Source organism: Nicrophorus vespilloides, unplaced genomic scaffold (assembly GCF_001412225.1).
Source record: "Nicrophorus vespilloides isolate i.1.1-1 unplaced genomic scaffold, Nicve_v1.0, whole genome shotgun sequence".
In the NCBI taxonomy this organism is placed as follows: Eukaryota; Metazoa; Arthropoda; class Insecta; order Coleoptera; family Silphidae; genus Nicrophorus; species Nicrophorus vespilloides.
In genome coordinates this window covers 3,617-22,013 of record NW_017096311.1, presented here as the reverse complement: position 1 = coordinate 22,013, position 18,397 = coordinate 3,617, and the positions used below count along the sequence as shown (strand labels likewise).

Below are 18,397 nucleotides of genomic sequence, written 5' to 3'. Positions count from 1 at the left end.
AAAAAAGGAATACACACACAGAAAACAAATAATTTAAATGAATTTATTAGCTCATTATAATTTCTTTATTTATATATTAATAATAACGTCATTTTATTTTCGAAAGCAAAAAAAAAACTATATATATATTTTTGTATATAAACTAATTCAGGAAAATGAAGGAAGAAAAAAAATAGAAGACACACACACACACACAACAAACACTCGGATTACATTTAATTTTTTGTTCAAATGCGAATTACGATTTGATTTTTTTATTATAATTGTTATGATTACTGTTCAGGATTGATTGATTCTCTTTACACATCCCAAATAGTCGCGATCGCTTGAAGGCGATTTTATTTTTCTCTTTCTTTTATTTACTATTATTGATTATGATGTAACTAATTAGTGGATAAGTTCTTAATGTAAGAAATTATTTGTACATTTTTTTTTCTCTTATATTCTGTATATGCACCTATGTATGGAATTATTATTATTTAGATGATGATGATGATGAGACGATGAAGATGATTGGGGAGGGAAGAATTGAAGAAGTTGTAGAAGAATAAAAACTTTCATTGCAAAATTGCAATTGGAAAACAAAGCAAAAACGAAACGAGTTAACAGCAAACATCAAACGCAGTGTTCAGTTTTTATATATATATATATATTTAAAAAAAAAATATTTAAAAATAGTTTCAATAAAAAAAAATATATGATATAAAACAACAGTTTCTTAATTTAATTATAAAATATAATTTGCGATGGAAATTGCTCAATTTGTTGCGACGAGTTCGATGACCCGCGTTGCAGCTGTGTATATTTGGTTGCAGCAATAACAAAATATTTAAATCTTACATAACTTATTAGATATCCTTATTATCTAATATGAACGCTAATTCTTGAAAGATATTTTAATTAAGTTTTATGTATTTAAGTAATATGAATTTTCTATCTTATTTTATTAATAAATTATCTGAAATTTAAAAACTACTAGAGAAAACATTGGAGAATTGAAAACATAGTATTTGCTCCATCAATTGTTGTTTTTTCAGTTCTGAAACTGCAATTTGCGTGTCTTTAATTCAACTCCTCCGTTTGCGCTTTCTCTTTGAAAAAGTCTAATCTCTGAACGAGCGGTAAATGCCTTTGCCTGAACGAGTAATTCTCGTTTCCGTGCACGGTATAGAAATCCTCGCCTTCGCTTCCCATCAGTGTCCTCAACGCCTGATTCCTTCTCAGAATCTTCTCGTAAAACTCTTTGGCTCCTTCCACCAGCCTCGGATCCTTCGCCTTCAACTCCTTGTCCACGTACGACTCGTAATACAACTGGTTGAAGTCTTTGATGAAGAGGTAGTTTCCAAACGTGAACGTTCCCACGAGCGCGTACATCACCAGCCGCACGCCCATCGGTTTCGGGTACAAATTGAACTTTCCGTTGAGGAAAACGCTGGAGCCGTACGCTACAAACACGGACAACGGACCGCAGATTGCGTCCACTATAAGCTTAAAAGTCTGCGACATCTTAATTTCACGAGCCATCGCATATATTTGAGCATTTTCCGAAAGAACTACAGAGTCCAAGAACTGCTCGGCTTCGTCCGTCGACCAAGCAACCGATTCACCTTTTATCTAAAGCAATACTCATCAATTACGTAGATAGTTAATGGCTAACTTAATATACCTTAATAGTGCTCTTATCGACAGTATCAGCACTCACATAATTGAAATTAACAGGAATTCCCACCTGACAACCGTACTTGCTGAAGGACATACCCACATGAGAGATATCAAATCCAAAAATGGCAAAAGGTTTATACAATTTAACATCTTGATCTGGCACCTGAAGCAACAAAATCATCATTTCATCCACAATTCGTTAACAGAGAACAGCTTACATCAGCATATACAAGAGCCTTGTTAAATCTTTCCACTAATTTCGAGTTCAGTGTCACAGCAATTCCGTTCCTAAAGAAAGTAAACCAAAATTATTGAAAAATCTTCAGTTATCTTCTTCTATTTACTTGTATAAATGTATTACATCCACATATTTATTAATCAATAAAGTGTGAGGGATATATTGAGCGCAGAAGGCCCCAACTCCTATACTTCCCATAAACCAAAGGGAAACGGTTTTTCCCTTCTCTGTTAGGAACAAAGATCCAACTTTCTTGTAAGACATCTCGTCTAACCTAAAATCAGTTAAAATTGCAACTTGCACAAAACTTACTTCACAATAAATCTTATAAATACCTGCAATTAATTGTGGATAGATTAAAATAATTGTTTTAACCTTCTTTTAGAGCTGAATATTTGATAATTCGCTGCAGCAGATCTAAACCGAACGGAGAGATATTCGATTCTATCGGTTTTGTAACCTATAAATTGCGATGGAAGAATTGGGTGAATCTGAGCTGGGAACCCAAGAATACTGGGATAAACGGTACAAGCATGAGGTGAAGAATTTCCGGACACACGGTGATGTGGGAGAGGTGTGGTTCGGCGACGATATCGTCGTGAGAATACTCAGATGGTTCGAGAAGAACGTCGATCCATCTCAGAGCATCCTGGATTTAGGCTGTGGCAATGGCATGTTGCTCATAGATCTCTATCGAGAGGGCTTCAAGAACTTGAAAGGTGTAGATTACTGTCAGGGTGCCATCACTTTGGCGAAGGAGATTGCAGGCAAGGAGGAATTTGATATAGCCTTCGATACACTGGACATCACGGCTGACTGCTCTGGAATCTGTGATATTGATGTAGTGCTGGATAAGGGGACTTACGATGCTATTAGTCTATCGCTGGAGGCTAAGGAGAACAGATTGAAATACATCAAGAACGTTTGCAAGTTCATGAAAGACAATGGTTTGTTCATAATCACTTCTTGCAATTGGACTCAGGAGGAGCTGTGCGAACAGTTTGAGGACGCTTTCGTGTATTACAAGCACATTCCGACGCCGCAGTTCAAGTTCGGTGGAAAGGTGGGCAGCGTCGTCAGCTCTGTAGTATTTAAGAAAATTGTAAATTAAGTTTATTTAATAAATCTTTTTATATGAATCGAATATTGTAATCATCTTCTAATACTTTATCAATAATATCCTACAATAGAGCATTCAAATGCATGCCTTTTTATGTTAATAAATGGATGCGGGCCGAAAGAGGCCCGCGGGCCATAAGTCGATAAACTTGATTTAGCGAGATCGTAATTAAGTTGAAATTCTTTTAACGTATGTAATTAAAATTACACCTTTGTGCTTATATTGCCTAGGCTAAATTTGTATTTAGGTGAGTTTGAATTTGTACCTGTGTTGACTTCAGGTTGCACTCGTTTCCACTCCCACTCCGCCCTTTACTCCACTCCCAACAATCCGTCAAAGAGGAATTGCAGGAAGTGCAGCGAGCAGCGCAGTAGGTTATGTTTTAATTGAATATTGTTGTTGTCGAGTGCTGTTGTTAAAAAAGAGATACCAGAAGAACTGAAATGGAGGAACTATTGGAGGAGGTAATGACCTGCATCGCATCGGAGGATTGCGAGTCGACCGAGAAGAAGCTGATGCGAGTCGTCAAGAACAGCTCCGAATTCAAGGTAAAGAAATCCGGATATTTCGACGACTTGCTCGTCCACAGAGATAACCGCATCCTCAGGGTCACGGCTGATGCCATAGCGGAACTGTGCAAGGTTCCAGAGAACAGACCTGCATTCTCTGTGCCAGCAGTCACAAACTCGATGGTCAATCTGCTGTCGAACGCAAATGCTGATGTAGTGATGCACACGATGAGAGCCATCGGGAACTTGTGCTTCGAGAACTCAGTGGCAAGAAAGCTGATTGGCAGGAGAGGCCTGCAAGCGTTGATCGATATCTTGAAGAAGCAATTTGATCCCGAGACAGTTGATAACAAAACAGTTTGCATATGCTGCGGAGCCATGATGAACTTAGTCATGTCAGATGATGATTTGCTGAAAGCCTGCATCGAGCTCCAAGTGGCCAAACTGTTCGAGACTGTGATCAAGCACAACATCGCCGAGTTCGATACCATGGAGAACACGATCGGTCATTTGATATTCGTGTTGAACATGATGTGCGAGCATTTGATCGATGCATGGTTGCCATTGTCTACAGTTGAAGTTCTGGTTGATGTCTTGAAGGTCTCCATAAACCCAGAGATATCCTGCATGTGCTTGGAGGTTTTGAGAATTCAATCAGAAAGCGGTACGTTATCAATACGCAAAATGACTTGACAATAATTTTTTTTTAAATGTTTTTTCTTTTCATGTTTCAGATGAAATTAAACTGGCCTTGGCGCATAAAGGAACTTGCGAATTGGTTTATGACTTGGTACAGAGGTACGGTTCTCATGTGGACGATGAAGGCAGCAGATCCATACTGAAGATGGCCTGCGATTTAATAGTAGTAATCTTAACTGGAGGTTAGCGCGCGTTATAAAAACTAAAAGGAATTAAATTTGAAATTATTATTTTTTTTTTATGTATAGATGCGTCCATGGAATTTCTGTACGATAACGGCAAAGGAAAAGTGTACGAGCAGATGGTGTTCTGGTTAAATTCCGAAGATGTCGATCTGCTTAGTACGGGGATTTTGGCAATAGGGAATTTCGCCAGGAACGATAAGCATTGCATCCAATTGGTGGACGATGGTTTGGCGAAGAAGTTGCTCGGCATCCTCAAGTATTATTCGAACGATGCCGATACTAAAGTGCAGCACGCTCTTCTGAGCACTCTGAGAAACTTGAGCATTCCGTCTGAGAACAAGTCGAAGCTTTTAGATGAAAACTTGGTGGACATTCTGCTGTCGATGTTGAACATCAATCAGTCACCAGTTGAATTCAAGCTTTTGGGTACTTTGCGTATGGTCGTCGATGGACAAGGTATTATTACTGTTAACGTTATAAATTTACGTGGATTGTTTTTAATTGAAACGATTTGTTTTTTTTTCAGAGAAAACCGCGGCGGAATTGATCGAGCGCACCGATTTCGTTGGGAAATTGGTGGATTGGTGTTACTCCGAGCATCTGGGTGTCAGAGGCGAAGCGCCGAGGCTTCTCGCCTGGCTCATAAAGAACTGCCACTCCCCGACATCGTATCCGTCGGTGCTCAGGATTCCGAAATCGGTGAAATGCTTGGTGGAGATGATGTGCTCCATGCATCCGGTCATGCAGAACGAAGCTCTCCTAGCTCTGAACCTGCTCTGCGCCAGCTGTCTCACCGGATCCACCAGTTTAGATGTGATGCTCTTGGAAGCAGACATCTGCAAGAACATAAGCTTTATGCTGGACAAGTACGGCGAGAAGTTCCAGGAGGAAACGGTAAGCAACATAATGACCTTACTCGATCAGATGGCACGCAACAAGATGCTTCTGGCGGACATAAGAACTTCCACCGTCTTGAACTCGTTGAGTAATCTCGTGTCGTGCAACGATCACATAGAGTTGATCGCGGAGAGGATAATCCGTTACATCGATGAGTACCATCCTATCACAACAAAACGCCCTTAATTCTTTAAATCGTTCGCACAAATCTCCAATTAATATTATTTCCAATTAAGTCGTCAATTAAAAAAAAATACTACTTTCGATCCTCGGATGGGTTCCTAAAAAAAACAAAAAAAAACGCGGCCACCTCCCAATTTTAAGAAGTAATAAACAAAAAAAAAAATCAGTATTTTAATTTTCGTTTCCTCAAAGAAAATATGTGCCATTTCTAGTCTTACGATACGATTACATAGTTAGAATTGTCAGCTGTTTACGTGTACGTTCTTTTTTGTTTTTAATTTTTAATTGCTTGGATATTAAAAAAAACCATAATTATTGGATTCATCGATGATTGAAGATTAAACGAACGCAAGAAAACGCTTCTCTCTATCTATCTATATATATATATACAATTATTAGTATTGCATGTTGAAATGAAAGCAGATATATATATATGTTATTAGGTGGTATTTTTTTTATTTTGGATGCAAAGTTTTCCTCTGTTATTGTGTGTTTTTTTATTAATAGAGGAGATACATTGCGTCGTGTACGTTGACCGATTTAGTTACCAATTTGAATGTACTTTTATCGAAGATATTAAAATTAACTGAGATATTTAGCATTTAGGGATGGAAATACGCTACATAAAGAAGTAATATATATATTATAAGTTAAAGGAATGTCATTTTATTGACTTCCGCCTCACTATTCCATATAAGTAAATCGAAGATCTGCACTCTATTCCATTCGCAAAAGAAAAGAAAAAAACCGGTCGTTTCTATACCATTTTTTAAATGTATTTTACAATTCGTGTTTATAGCGTGTACCTTTTGGATATATACTACGAATAAAGTCAAAATTAAGTAAAAGCAAACCCTTATTTCATCCTCAATTTCCTTACTTTAATTAAAATAAAAGAAAATTTTGTTAAAATGCTCTATATAATAAAATGGAAAATATCCAAGTCAATAAATATTACATGTAGTTGAGCAAAGAATATGAATTGACTAAATTAATTATTGTTATTACGATTATTATAGTCGTGGCGATATTCTAACGTTGCCCCAGCAAGGATTGTTCGGATCTATTGGCTCCTTCATAGAATCCTCTATGAAATCGCAATTCCAATCGTAATCAACTAAAATTATAGAATGCGTCCTAAAAATTAATCAAAAATTGAACTCGCATTGCGTAATCTCTCGCATCAAATGTTACCTAGTCCCATAGCCAGCACTTATGAATTCTACATAAACCTGGCACAGCTTATCCACTATACCCGGAGCCCTCCTGCTCAATTCATCATCCGGCAAATGTCTAGAATTACAGTTAATTAATTACCAAAATACAATTAACCTGCAAACAGTATACTTCTTCCTCCACCGCAAAAGATCCAATAATTCCTTATACAATTCATCCTTCCGCTCTTTACTATTATTCCTGTTGATAATCTCTAAGAACCTTTCCTTCCCAGCCTGCACTTTCTGCAGGGGACTCTCACACGTGCTGTTCCCAAATCCCATGACCTGCTTCCCTTCGAATACTTTACATCCAGGTGGAGCATTGCTCGTGTGATATGTCTTCACGTGTCCATCACTAAAACACCAATAAGCAAATATCTAATTTTAGAATACACTGGTGCGCAGTTTAAATTCAAGTGCAAAAATAACCTCAATTCAACAGCCACAAAGTTAAAAGAGTTAAGTACTTCCTCACTCTTTTCCAGACAGTCTACATACTGTTCGGCCATGTCACTACCTTTTAAAAAATCTGTTACAATAAATCCTCTACCTTTAACACCACTCTTTTTCTCCTCCCCGGTGACATTCAGCAGAGCCCCAAACCGAAACCTGCAATGCTCGGTTCGTTTTGGGGATATCCCCAGCCACATTCCATTTTCTCTACCTACCTCCATATCCCTAAAAGAATAATTAATCAAATGTTATTTATTTTTTTAGGATTTATTTAAATTGCATTATGTTTGTCCATTCCTGATTTCTTACCTACCACCAATTACATTGGTTTTCTCGCAGGTGTGGGCTGCAGCCGCAGGCCTACTATATGTTTCATCTCTATTAGAGGCAATCACAATCCTGTAGCCCCCAGGTTTTGGGGCTGGGTCTGTGTAAACAAAGAGTATGCACATCTTTTTTTTCGCAAATTTCGTTTAGGAATGTAACGAAAATTTTACTGTAATCTGTGGTAATGCTCAGCCTTGACTAAGCAGAATGAAGTTTGCTGATTATCAAATAAGAATAAATTAATCAAAAAACTGCTGTGTAATTGTTTAAATTACATTTTAATCAACGTCGCATAAAGAAGAAACAAGGATTATTACGGAAAGGTGGAAACAAACAATAATAATAATTCGAAGGTTTTGTTTATTTCTGTGAAACCAGAATGCGATTTTATTTGTTTTCGTCAAGCACTTAAAATAAAAATTGTAATGTTATTCTTTATAAATTATATGCTTGTTGTCATGACAAGGAGAAACTATCTAACTATTTATATATATATATATGTGTGTGTGTATGTATGCTTATAAGGAAACATTCTAAGAACTATTACCACTTTATACAAAAATATTAAATTAAATTAGTTTTAATAAGCCTCACCCTCCTCGTACTCGTCGTCTTCGTAATGTTGTGGTCTAGTATTGCCGTTCGTATTGTCCGGCTCATACTTTTGTTCGTCCTCCTGTTCGTACTTTACGTTGGACTGGTCATAGTTTTGCTGATATTGGGAATAATCCGGATAATCTGTAAAACGGAAACGGTTTGAATTATTATTTGATACAGCTTTACTGCATTGATTAAAGTGTTAAACGTTAAAAATGTTGAAGGTGTTTACTACCAGATAGCCAAAACTTAGCGGCTAATGGCCCTGTTACCTCCATATATTATTGATTTAGCAATATAGTTATACTAATCCAAACGCTGCATAAAGCAAAATGAGGTGATTGATGAAATCTTGGATTAATCATGACGAAGCCTTATATGATAATGAATTAGATAATTAAAGCTATATTGCAGCTATTAAAACAACACACCAATTTGTAACTGAAAAGCATTATCAGTATCTAAATATGCATTTGATCCTTTCCAGTTTTTGTTCTTTTTTTGATGGTTTTAGAACTGTTGATTTTAGATGTGATAAATCATTGCATACTGATTAACGTTTTCAGTTTTTCATACAAACTAAATATCCCCCAAAGCAGATAATATATCAGTAATTGGAGTTATTCCAAAGGACAAATTATAACTTAACATAGATAAAAAAAAAATTGCATTATCTTACCATCCAAAGGTTCCTCCTTAATTCTAACCTCTCCACCTTCATCGGTCTTGATGAACTCCAGTCGTTCGCCTCTTTCTCTCTCCCTACGTTCCCTTCGCTCGCGTTTGCGTTCACGATCACGGTCACGATCGCGCGACTTTGAACGCCTGCGTTTACGATCACGATCGCGATCCCTGTCCCTACAAAAAAAAAAGGAATACAAACTGTTAGTTAACAATCTCTGGAAGCATATCATCATTATACTCTTACCTTTCCCTGTCTCTGTCCCTCGACCGGCGGTCGGTGTCGTCAAGCTCAGTGTCGGCCCTAGCCCTGTCCCTGCTGCGCCTCCTCTTCTCCCTACGCGGAGATCGGGAGCGGCTGCGCTTCCTTCTGTCACGCGGCGATCTAGACCGCCGCCTTTCGAACCCTGCTCCTCCTCCTCCACCTCCCAAACCTCCCCTATCGCGATCCCTTTCACGTCCCCCTGGACCACCACCGGCTCCACCTCCGCCGCCTCCTCCTCCTCCACCGCCGCCGCCGGCACCGCCTCGTTCTTCGCGTTCCCTTTCTAATCTATATCTCTCGCGCTCCCTTTCATTATCTTCCCTACCCGAATGCTTAATATTTACATCAGGCCCGCCTCTTCTCGTACCACCGAGGCCTCCACCTTAAAACAAAACGAAAATATTAGTAAAACTGTAAACACTCGTAAAAACAATTTAAATGATTGATTAAAGTAATGTAAGTGAGGTGAAATAGGGATATAATAAGACATATATCACTTTGGAATTCACTGAATGATATAGCACCATCGCATTCATACGTCCATACAATAACAATGAACGCATCAATACAACAATGCAATTGCTTAGATCTAAATAGTTTATAAGAATAGTTACCTAGACGCCTCGGTAGCCATCCCTTGACGGTGCGGGCCCTTTCAACATCAACTAACACTCGACGCCCATCAATTTTCTTACCATCTGCGTGTTTGTAAGCAGCTGCAAGGGAATATCTGGATAATTAATGCATAACAAAAGCAAGCTACAAACAAAAATATGAATAATAAAATCATCTTGTGCAAAAGAGTTCATCTTGAGAACAATTGCAAAAGTTGGATTCTACATTCTCTGGCTATTCGTTCATTTAACAAGTTACATGATTCATAAAATTTGGGTAAAATTTCGAAAGCTTTTCGTTGGCTTCTTAAGTTATAATTAACAACAACAAAAAAAACTTGAATAAGAACAAATAAAAATAGAATAAAAAACCAAAAGAAATAACAAAAAAAAAGATTCCGAGAGTGTCCCTAACTCGCTGCAGTTAATTATTAATATGTCCTTTTTCGAGCATGTTGTACTTCGTGTATTCTTTTCGTTTTAAATAGGTATAATTGAAATATACCTACCATGTTACTTACGTAATACGTTTAACATCAAATTGAGATAGAATTAAGTTTATTTAAGAGCTTGCTGGCGGCGAGGCAAGTGTTTCCATTTTAACACACGCATTTATATCGTATAATTTTTTTTTTCGTTTATGATCGGATTTGTTTACTAGTTTGTTTACCTGGTGCGCAAAATTACTTACATACGCGCGCAAACCTTTTAGTTACTATTATTTAATTTCCCTTCATTGAACAAACAATTTGCAATTCGAAAAAAATCGTTTTAAACTCGTATCCAAACAAAATAAATAATAATAATTAAAAAAAACATACTTTTGTGTTAATGTGAGCTGACTGTGACCGAACTGAATTGATATAATACATTTTTTCCATCTGTTTGATCATTGAATTATTAATTTTTAGAGAGAGAGAGAGAATTGCTTTTAAAACCCCAACAAACAATGTCTGAATATTTGTATGCAGGGTTCTTACCACACATACAAACCTATATAGCCAGCAAAAAGCGGAAGTTTGAGGGCAAACGGCACTAGTTGCCTGCAGCTCGGACTGTACAAAAAAATAAGAAAACTACGTATTAATTTCATCCATTATTTCGAAAAAAAAAATATTATCAAATCAATATTTTTTGCAAGACACTTGGGCGGACGTTGCTGGCTACATATCATCATCATCGAATCGCTAAATCGAACACTTCTCGCGGGTTGTATTTTTTTTCCTTCTTCAAATCCCAAAAATAAAACACCTTAAAAATTTCGTGTACCGAAAACACCAAACAAAATAAACAAAAAAAAAGTGATGGAAATTAGAAAAATAAAAGCGAGAATACGAAAGGTGTTCTTGAGAATTGTTTTCTGAACGGATATTTCTTTTCCTTGCATCTTCCTTACCCAAAGCGCAAGAAAATGATTCGCTTTTTAAAGTGTTTTATTTTGATATGATTATTTTTGCTCATTATTTCTTTAACTTTGGCCTGTCATTGATATTGGGTACTCACAATGCATGTCTCTTTCGTGCTCATACTCGATGAAGGCGTATCCTCTTGGTTTACCATTCACCATGTTCAGAATTAGAATAATCTGGAAATAACAAAGAAAAAAAAATACAAACTTAATTTCAAACGAATTGCGCTTTTTTTCTAAATAACTATTTTCAATACTTTTCATGTCACTTCCCTAGCAATTCAAAAACATTAAAATTACTTGTTAACAAATTAATAGGGTAAGGATGATTCTCTTCCTGGGTTTACATAAGAACACATTAGGGTAATTACAATGTATCCTTGAACAAGCCAGGTATATACATCAAAGACTTTATGTTTTTACAAATAAATTATTTTTAACAAATACTTGTTTTTTATCTATAAAATCTACTTATAACTTGATTTAAACAAGTCTCTTTTACTTTCCCACAATGAATATTCATGTTTCAAGATGATTACCAAATAGTTATTAATCCATGAATTATATGATCAATAAAATAAACACAATATGAATTTCATCTTAGATGATTATGCAATAGACTTACTTTTTTAATGTTTCCATAAATCTCAAATTCTCTCCGCAATTTCGATTCGGACGTGTCGTAGTTCTGCAATTAAAAAGTAATTAACGATAAGTCAAAGCAAAGTGAAAAATATAATTCAGAGAGCATTCGAAATGCACTTACAATTCTAGCAATAAATAACGTTTTGAAGGCATCCTCTGTGATGATATCCTGACTACTCGGATCCCACACGGCGATCTCCTGCTCCAGTTTATAGGCAACCTGCTCGGCTCTCTCCCTGCGTCGCCTCTCGATGCGTTCCTCCCTTGTTTCGACACGTGTCGGGGGAGGCGTATCTTTGGGATCCTACGATGATGCAATTATCGATTATTCCCATGAACAAATACAGTCTTATTATGCAAAACTTACCTCGAACTGCGATATGAAGGCTCCGAGCCCTGCGTAACCACGATTCTTCTTCTCGTGCGGCAATTTACTCGCGGGTGGTAAATATGGGATGGGTTCGCGTGGTGCGAACAACGCCAGCAGATTATGCGGCAGGAATTGCGTCATTTTCGTCGATTTTCCGAGATCGAAGAACCAATACTGTACCAGCTTTCACCGGAATCAGTGGAAGAGCATATTCACCTGCACCTCGCTGTTTCGCAGCTGCACAGGCACGAACTGTATCAGAAAAAACCAATTTCACTTGCTTCTAGGACGAACTGCAACGGAATGAATGGGAAATACAGTAAATAATGGCCGACGCCAATCGGATGCCATCAAGCGGATGCGTGTGGCGACATCTACTTCACAGAAACCCGCCACATTCAAAATGGAATCACATTAATTCAATTCAATTAAAAAAAACAATGTTAAATTAACAGAAAAATCAACATTACAACTAATTAACAACATCAGATATGTTCACAATCCATTAATTGATTCTTTTGATCCTCCAATAATTATAAAAAAAACATTCAAAGTTTATAAATACTCTTACAGAATTATTGATTAAATTCCATGCATTTACTTTAGTTTTCTCTTCGGTAAATGTTAAAATCTTGTATAAATATTTCATCGCCATCTCTCAAGTAACCGTGAAATTGAGGTCTCGACGGAAAGAACCGATTCTCAACGAAAGCGCTTCGTGTTCTATTAGCGTCACGTATATTTATATATAGTCTCGAATGTATACACAACAGCCACCTATGTAGGACGGATACATAACTATATATATATATATGTGGTTTTTTTGAATTTTTGTTTATTACCGTGGGCTTCGATTTCGAGACAGCATGTGGGGTGCAGGTTCAATATGCAAGATCTCCGTGGCCTCGGCTGGAGTCCTTGCCACCTTCTACACTGTGATCGACCTGATGCTCTTCATCTCCTACCCAAACTACCATGAGAAGGAAATCAAGACTGGTAAAACTGAACAAAAAAAAAGCTGACTTAAACCCCTAATCATACTTAACTTACAGATGTCACCTGGCATGATCTGAGTTGGCCCTGCTTGAAGAACATGTTCCTATTGACACTCTTCATTTACCAACACACCTTTATGGCTATGCAATCGGTGAAGGATTTCTTTGAGAGGTTCAATTTGAAGGACATCCAGAGGAGCATCTATATCATTTCCACGTGTGTGGTTTTATTAGTATATATGATTAGTGTGGATGCCTTTTATACAAATAATTATTGTGATTCTGTTTTTTTTTCGTAGATTATGACCCATTATTGGGAGCATGTGCCCGAGTATGTGCTGTGGAAGACTGACAATGGCAGGGTGTATTATGCCCTGATGTTGATGCACGCTTTAGCCTGGCTCATCATCTACAGTGACTGCATTTACATGGACATCAATGAACTTCTGGGTCTGAAACAGGTGTACTACAGTATACAGAATCTGCCTGATCCAATGAGCTACAAATCTTATGAATTGCAAAAGTTGTATTTGCATATGAGACATCAAGGATTCTTTGTTGCATTCCTCCTCATCTTCTGGGCTATACCTGTCATGAGGTGAGATTCAGATTGCATCTACGAAACCATAATTTTCTTATTGCTTTGCGTTTCAGTTTGGATCGGTTTCATTTGGCCGTTATATTAAGTTTCTATTTGTATTTGGTCAGAGGCACGGACGATCGTGATTATACTTACTTGAGGGATCAGCACAAGAGGAAGTTTCATTGAATACTTCGAGACATATTTATTTAAATTTAAAGATAAAAAACTTATTTTCTAATAAATAATTGCAATTGAAAAACGAAACAGACATGTTTTTAAATATGAATATCATAAACTAGAGAATATTCAAATTAATATTCGTACTTGTTAACTAATTGTTAGCGTTAGCGTTAAATTTATTTGAAAGTATGTTACTATAGTAACATAATCCTAGGATTAGGATTACTTTAAGCCTAGGATAAGGCGTGGTGATAGCTTAAATTTAATTGGTTATTATGGTTTAGCTCTTGTAATCGAATAAATAGTTCGTTTTTTATTGTAAATTGAATAGAAATTAGATGGGAATATTTTTAAATCATTTCTTTTTTGGGTAATGACCAAACCTCCCTGACATCTGTCATTTGTCACGAATTTTGACAGTTCCCGGAAAAATACTTTTTTTTTTGTATTTCTCTCAGAGTTTGTCATGTATAGTGCATTGTAATTAGTGTTAGCAAGACAGGTAAATGTAATTGCATTAATTGGGCAGGAAGCGAGCACACAGAACGTAGAGTCTCCTGTTTGGTGAAAACGTGAAAATAGGGGTGGATAAAGATGGCCCAGGGCACAACACTACAAAAGGCCATAGAATTAGTGACTAAGGCAACAGAGGAGGACAGGAACAAGAACTACGAGGAGGCCCAGAGGCTGTACGAGCATGGTGTCGAGTACTTCCTGCATGCGATCAAATGTGAGTCTGATTTGTGGCCTTGACCTCTCCTGTTCAGCAAATTATACAATATTAATTTTTTTTTATGCAGACGAGGCCCAGGGGGATAAGGCCAAGGACAGCATCAGGGCCAAATGCTGCCAGTACTTGGAGCGGGCCGAGAAGATTAAAGCATCTCTGAAGAAGGGCCACAAGAAGCCCATCAAGGATGGGGAATCTGAATCAAAGTGAGTTTTACTGGTGTTCTCGATATAAAATTATTGTCAATTTGCATTTTGTAGGGATGATAAGAAGAGCGACAGTGACAGTGATAGTGATGATCCGGAGAAGAAGAAGCTGCAGAGTAAACTGGAGGGAGCCATAGTTGTGGAGAAACCGCACGTAAAATGGTCGGATGTAGCAGGATTGGATGCAGCGAAGGAGGCGTTAAAAGAGGCCGTAATTCTACCAATCAAATTCCCGCATCTCTTCACTGGAAAGAGGATACCCTGGAAAGGAATTTTACTGTTCGGTGTAGGCGACCACGTTAATCGCTTTATTATCTTGACAAACTAATGTTTTTTTTCTCGTTTTAGCCTCCAGGAACTGGTAAATCTTACCTGGCGAAAGCCGTCGCGACGGAAGCGAACAACTCCACGTTCTTCTCCGTCTCCTCTTCCGATTTGGTGTCCAAATGGTTGGGTGAATCCGAGAAGTTGGTGAGGAATCTGTTCGAATTGGCTCGAGCTCACAAACCGAGCATCATCTTCATCGACGAGGTGGACTCGCTCTGCTCATCGCGTTCGGAAAACGAGTCCGAGTCTGCTAGACGGATCAAGACCGAGTTCCTGGTGCAAATGCAGGGCGTCGGCAACGATACGGACGGTATCCTGGTGCTGGGCGCCACGAATATCCCGTGGGTTTTGGACGCGGCCATCCGCAGACGTTTCGAGAAGAGAATCTATATTCCGTTACCAGAGGAGCACGCCCGTCTCACCATGTTCAAGATTCACTTGGGCAATACACCGACGCAGTTGAACGAGGAGGATCTGAAGGAGCTGGCGAGCAAGACGGAAGGATATTCCGGAGCGGATATTAGTATCGTCGTGCGGGACGCTCTCATGCAGCCGGTGCGTAAAGTGCAAACGGCGACGCATTTCAGGTACGCCACAGGTCCGAGTCCGAAGAACAAGGATATCATCATGGATGATCTGCTCACTCCGTGCTCTCCCGGCGATGACGGAGCCAAGGAGATGACTTGGATGGACGTCGACGGGGATAAACTCTTGGAACCTCCAGTCACGATGGTAAATTAATTTTGCGTTTTAGTTTCATCAACACAAACTGATCGTGATTTGACGTTTTTTCAGAGAGACGTGATTCGCTCGTTGGCAACCTCCAAACCTACAGTGAACGACGAGGATCTGAAGAAATTGCAAAAGTTCACAGAAGATTTCGGCCAGGAAGGTTAATAATTACAGCACCAAATACCGAAATTATTATTTAACGATGAGAAGTCGAAGAAGCGAAAAAAATACATCAATTCTGCTTAATTTCAACTGAAGATGATTACTACTTATAATTAAATACATTATTATTTTTTTAATGCATTAGATTTGTCAATTTTTTTAGGTTTTTAAACTACAGAAAATTATATAAATTTAGAAAGAAAAAAGAAAGTCGAGAGGAAAAACACTTCTGTTACGAAAGGAAAAAAACAATGCTCTATGTATATTCTTTAAATGCACGGATGCTTTATTTTTAATAAATAATTTACAAAAGAAACGACCGAAAGTGTTGTTTGTGCGATTAATTAATTAATTAACAAGGCTAATATTATAATAATTTTATTTTAATTACATTTCATCTATTCGTTCGTTCACTATAATTACTATATTTATAGGTAGCAAGCAGCAAAAGCGGAGCATCAAAACTGCCGTTCATATTTATACAAATAAATGAATATATATATATTAAATAATTGATTGAATCTATGTATTTATGAATTTTATCGAAGATTAAAAATTACAATTGTTTAGAAACTAAAGTACTAGCAGTAGTTTTCATTTAGTTAAGTAATTTCATCATTTGCTAATGGTGAATCTCATATGGAAATCTTTGAGTTGATCGAACGGATCTGCTTCCATCTCCAAATCGCTCAACTTTTCCATAATCGAATCGTTGTACTCTTTCAACTCCTTCTCTCTGTAATTCACAACGAACAGCGGATTTTCGATTAACAATTTGCAATTGCTTGAAGATATGTGTAACAGAGTGTCCTTTTCTATATATTTAACAAAACCGTTAGCAAAGTAAATCAAGTTGAAAAAATCCTTGAACTTCTCCTTGTGTTTGAACATTTTTAGATGATCTATAGACCAAAAGTGTATTTGCACGTCTATCAGTTCGATTCGTTTCTCGGTTTTGGTGAACTTCTTCACTTCAATGTTGCTCGAATCGACGACTTTCAAATCAGGTTGCGCGACGCATCCGCCGTACCCTAAATCCGTATGCGAATTGTGCGAGTATTCGCTCTGAAATTCGATCTCGTGGAAGATCTGTCGCAAATTCCTCTCCGTCAGATCCGTGGCTCTGTACTTGTTCATCGTGTTCGTCCTCTTGAGGAACTCTGGGTCTTCGCACTGCAAACCGTAAGAAACGAAAGGACCCGTCTGCATATCGCCTAGGTAACCGTAATGCCCGAACTGATCTCCATTGGTCAGAAGACCCGTAACCATGGATCTGTTAGGCTTCGACACCTCTGATTCTAACCAGGTGAACGCTACGCCGCAAGATCTGAACGAGGTGTATTCCGAAGGGCAGATCTGCTTGCCTCCGATATCGTGCAATCTCATATGCAAATCCCAATCGAAAACACCCGTTCTCGTGTCATATCTAACACCTAAAGTCTTCCTCAGTCTTCGATCCCAGCAATAGTGAACGTCGAATTCATCCTGACTGCTCCAAAACTTGAAGACGTTCTCTATGTAATCACGTTCTTTGTACTTTAAATCCAAATCTACGCATGGTAACAGTCTCTTCAAGTAATTGAAATCGGTGATCATCTCTATTAGCTCTTTGGAGCGGTTTAACAGATGTTTGGCGGTGATCGGACGTATCAGCATGTTGCCGAAGAGCTCCATGAAGATCCTCGTCTTTGGTACCAAACCGAGATCATCGATTCGATGAAGAGCCGTGTCGAGGAGTAACATTTGCTTAGCCACGACTTCTGGTACGAGCTCCATCAAGAAGAAGTTGATTTTGACATGTCTATGAGTGTACCTTTTGGCCAGCGTTTTCAGCACGTGTCTCAGATCCGCACTTCCCACTAACAGTATATTCACAGTCTCCAGATTTTCATCCAGATCTTCCAGAAGATCTACGCTTGGTGTTAAACCCCAAAACATCTTACACGTATTGACTAAACAAATCAATTTGTTGCTTGGATACGTTGGATTTCTGTCAATAGAATTATTAAAATTGTAATTTCAAACTTTGATATTAGACGATTACCATATGTATTATAATCTCAATAGTTTTAGCTTCAATTTGATTATCTAATATTCAGTGTGTTCTTCTTAGTCTTTGAGATTTTCACCAAAATATAAAGACACTTTATTCCAATGAAATAAAATAATTTTGTTCAACTTTAACATGCAATTACATGATTACCATAACTATCATGTATAAAAACGTATTTGCATTATATTCTACATAGTTTTACCTTTATTTTATATATCTTGTATTTAGTGTGCTCTTATTAGTCTTTGAGATTTTCACCAAAATGTAAAGACACTTTATTCCAATGATATAAAATAATTTTGTTCAACTTTGACATGCAATTATATGATTACCATAACTGTCACATATAAAAACGTAAA

General features: G+C 37.7%; 8 protein-coding genes across 8 annotated transcripts; 4 read left to right on the top strand and 4 right to left on the bottom strand.

Annotated features, from left to right (window-relative positions):
- Positions 1–948: 948 nt before the first annotated feature.
- Positions 949–2,360, bottom strand: LOC108556643 (transmembrane protein 177). Its single transcript, XM_017912839.1, has 5 exons — positions 2,236–2,360; positions 2,007–2,174; positions 1,881–1,950; positions 1,667–1,825; positions 949–1,614 (listed from the first exon to the last, which is right to left on the bottom strand). The coding sequence occupies exons 2-5, from the start codon at positions 2,162–2,164 to the stop codon at positions 1,063–1,065; spliced, it is 939 nt and encodes a 312-aa protein (XP_017768328.1). The 5' UTR covers positions 2,165–2,174; positions 2,236–2,360; the 3' UTR covers positions 949–1,062.
- Positions 2,351–3,026, top strand: LOC108556645 (protein-lysine N-methyltransferase mettl10). Its single transcript, XM_017912841.1, has one exon. It carries the CDS (start codon positions 2,373–2,375, stop codon positions 3,009–3,011), a length of 639 nt encoding a protein of 212 aa, XP_017768330.1. The 5' UTR covers positions 2,351–2,372; the 3' UTR covers positions 3,012–3,026.
- Positions 3,027–3,354: 328 nt separating this feature from the next.
- On the top strand, positions 3,355–6,341 carry LOC108556642 (rap1 GTPase-GDP dissociation stimulator 1). The gene is made up of 4 exons (XM_017912838.1): positions 3,355–4,193; positions 4,264–4,410; positions 4,477–4,869; positions 4,940–6,341. Exons 1-4 carry the CDS (start codon positions 3,464–3,466, stop codon positions 5,494–5,496), a joined length of 1,827 nt encoding a protein of 608 aa, XP_017768327.1. The 5' UTR covers positions 3,355–3,463; the 3' UTR covers positions 5,497–6,341.
- On the bottom strand, positions 6,245–7,706 carry LOC108556644 (transport and Golgi organization protein 2). Its single transcript, XM_017912840.1, has 5 exons — positions 7,473–7,706; positions 7,140–7,388; positions 6,841–7,065; positions 6,688–6,786; positions 6,245–6,630 (listed from the first exon to the last, which is right to left on the bottom strand). The coding sequence occupies exons 1-5, from the start codon at positions 7,613–7,615 to the stop codon at positions 6,507–6,509; spliced, it is 840 nt and encodes a 279-aa protein (XP_017768329.1). The 5' UTR covers positions 7,616–7,706; the 3' UTR covers positions 6,245–6,506.
- Positions 7,707–7,883: 177 nt separating this feature from the next.
- On the bottom strand, positions 7,884–12,430 carry LOC108556649 (U1 small nuclear ribonucleoprotein 70 kDa). Its single transcript, XM_017912847.1, has 8 exons — positions 12,068–12,430; positions 11,822–12,004; positions 11,681–11,743; positions 11,151–11,232; positions 9,648–9,749; positions 9,016–9,415; positions 8,767–8,945; positions 7,884–8,228 (listed from the first exon to the last, which is right to left on the bottom strand). Exons 1-8 carry the CDS (start codon positions 12,209–12,211, stop codon positions 8,071–8,073), a joined length of 1,311 nt encoding a protein of 436 aa, XP_017768336.1. The 5' UTR covers positions 12,212–12,430; the 3' UTR covers positions 7,884–8,070.
- A 398-nt stretch (positions 12,431–12,828) lies between these two features.
- On the top strand, positions 12,829–14,162 carry LOC108556648 (nurim homolog). Its single transcript, XM_017912846.1, has 4 exons — positions 12,829–13,066; positions 13,123–13,298; positions 13,365–13,663; positions 13,720–14,162. The coding sequence occupies exons 1-4, from the start codon at positions 12,937–12,939 to the stop codon at positions 13,832–13,834; spliced, it is 720 nt and encodes a 239-aa protein (XP_017768335.1). The 5' UTR covers positions 12,829–12,936; the 3' UTR covers positions 13,835–14,162.
- A 68-nt stretch (positions 14,163–14,230) lies between these two features.
- Positions 14,231–16,118, top strand: LOC108556647 (vacuolar protein sorting-associated protein 4A). Its single transcript, XM_017912845.1, has 5 exons — positions 14,231–14,558; positions 14,629–14,764; positions 14,819–15,050; positions 15,113–15,823; positions 15,887–16,118. Exons 1-5 carry the CDS (start codon positions 14,423–14,425, stop codon positions 15,986–15,988), a joined length of 1,317 nt encoding a protein of 438 aa, XP_017768334.1. The 5' UTR covers positions 14,231–14,422; the 3' UTR covers positions 15,989–16,118.
- A 270-nt stretch (positions 16,119–16,388) lies between these two features.
- LOC108556646 (dynein assembly factor 3, axonemal homolog) lies at positions 16,389–18,015 on the bottom strand. Its single transcript, XM_017912844.1, has one exon. It carries the CDS (start codon positions 17,921–17,923, stop codon positions 16,601–16,603), a length of 1,323 nt encoding a protein of 440 aa, XP_017768333.1. The 5' UTR covers positions 17,924–18,015; the 3' UTR covers positions 16,389–16,600.
- Positions 18,016–18,397: the final 382 nt, after the last annotated feature.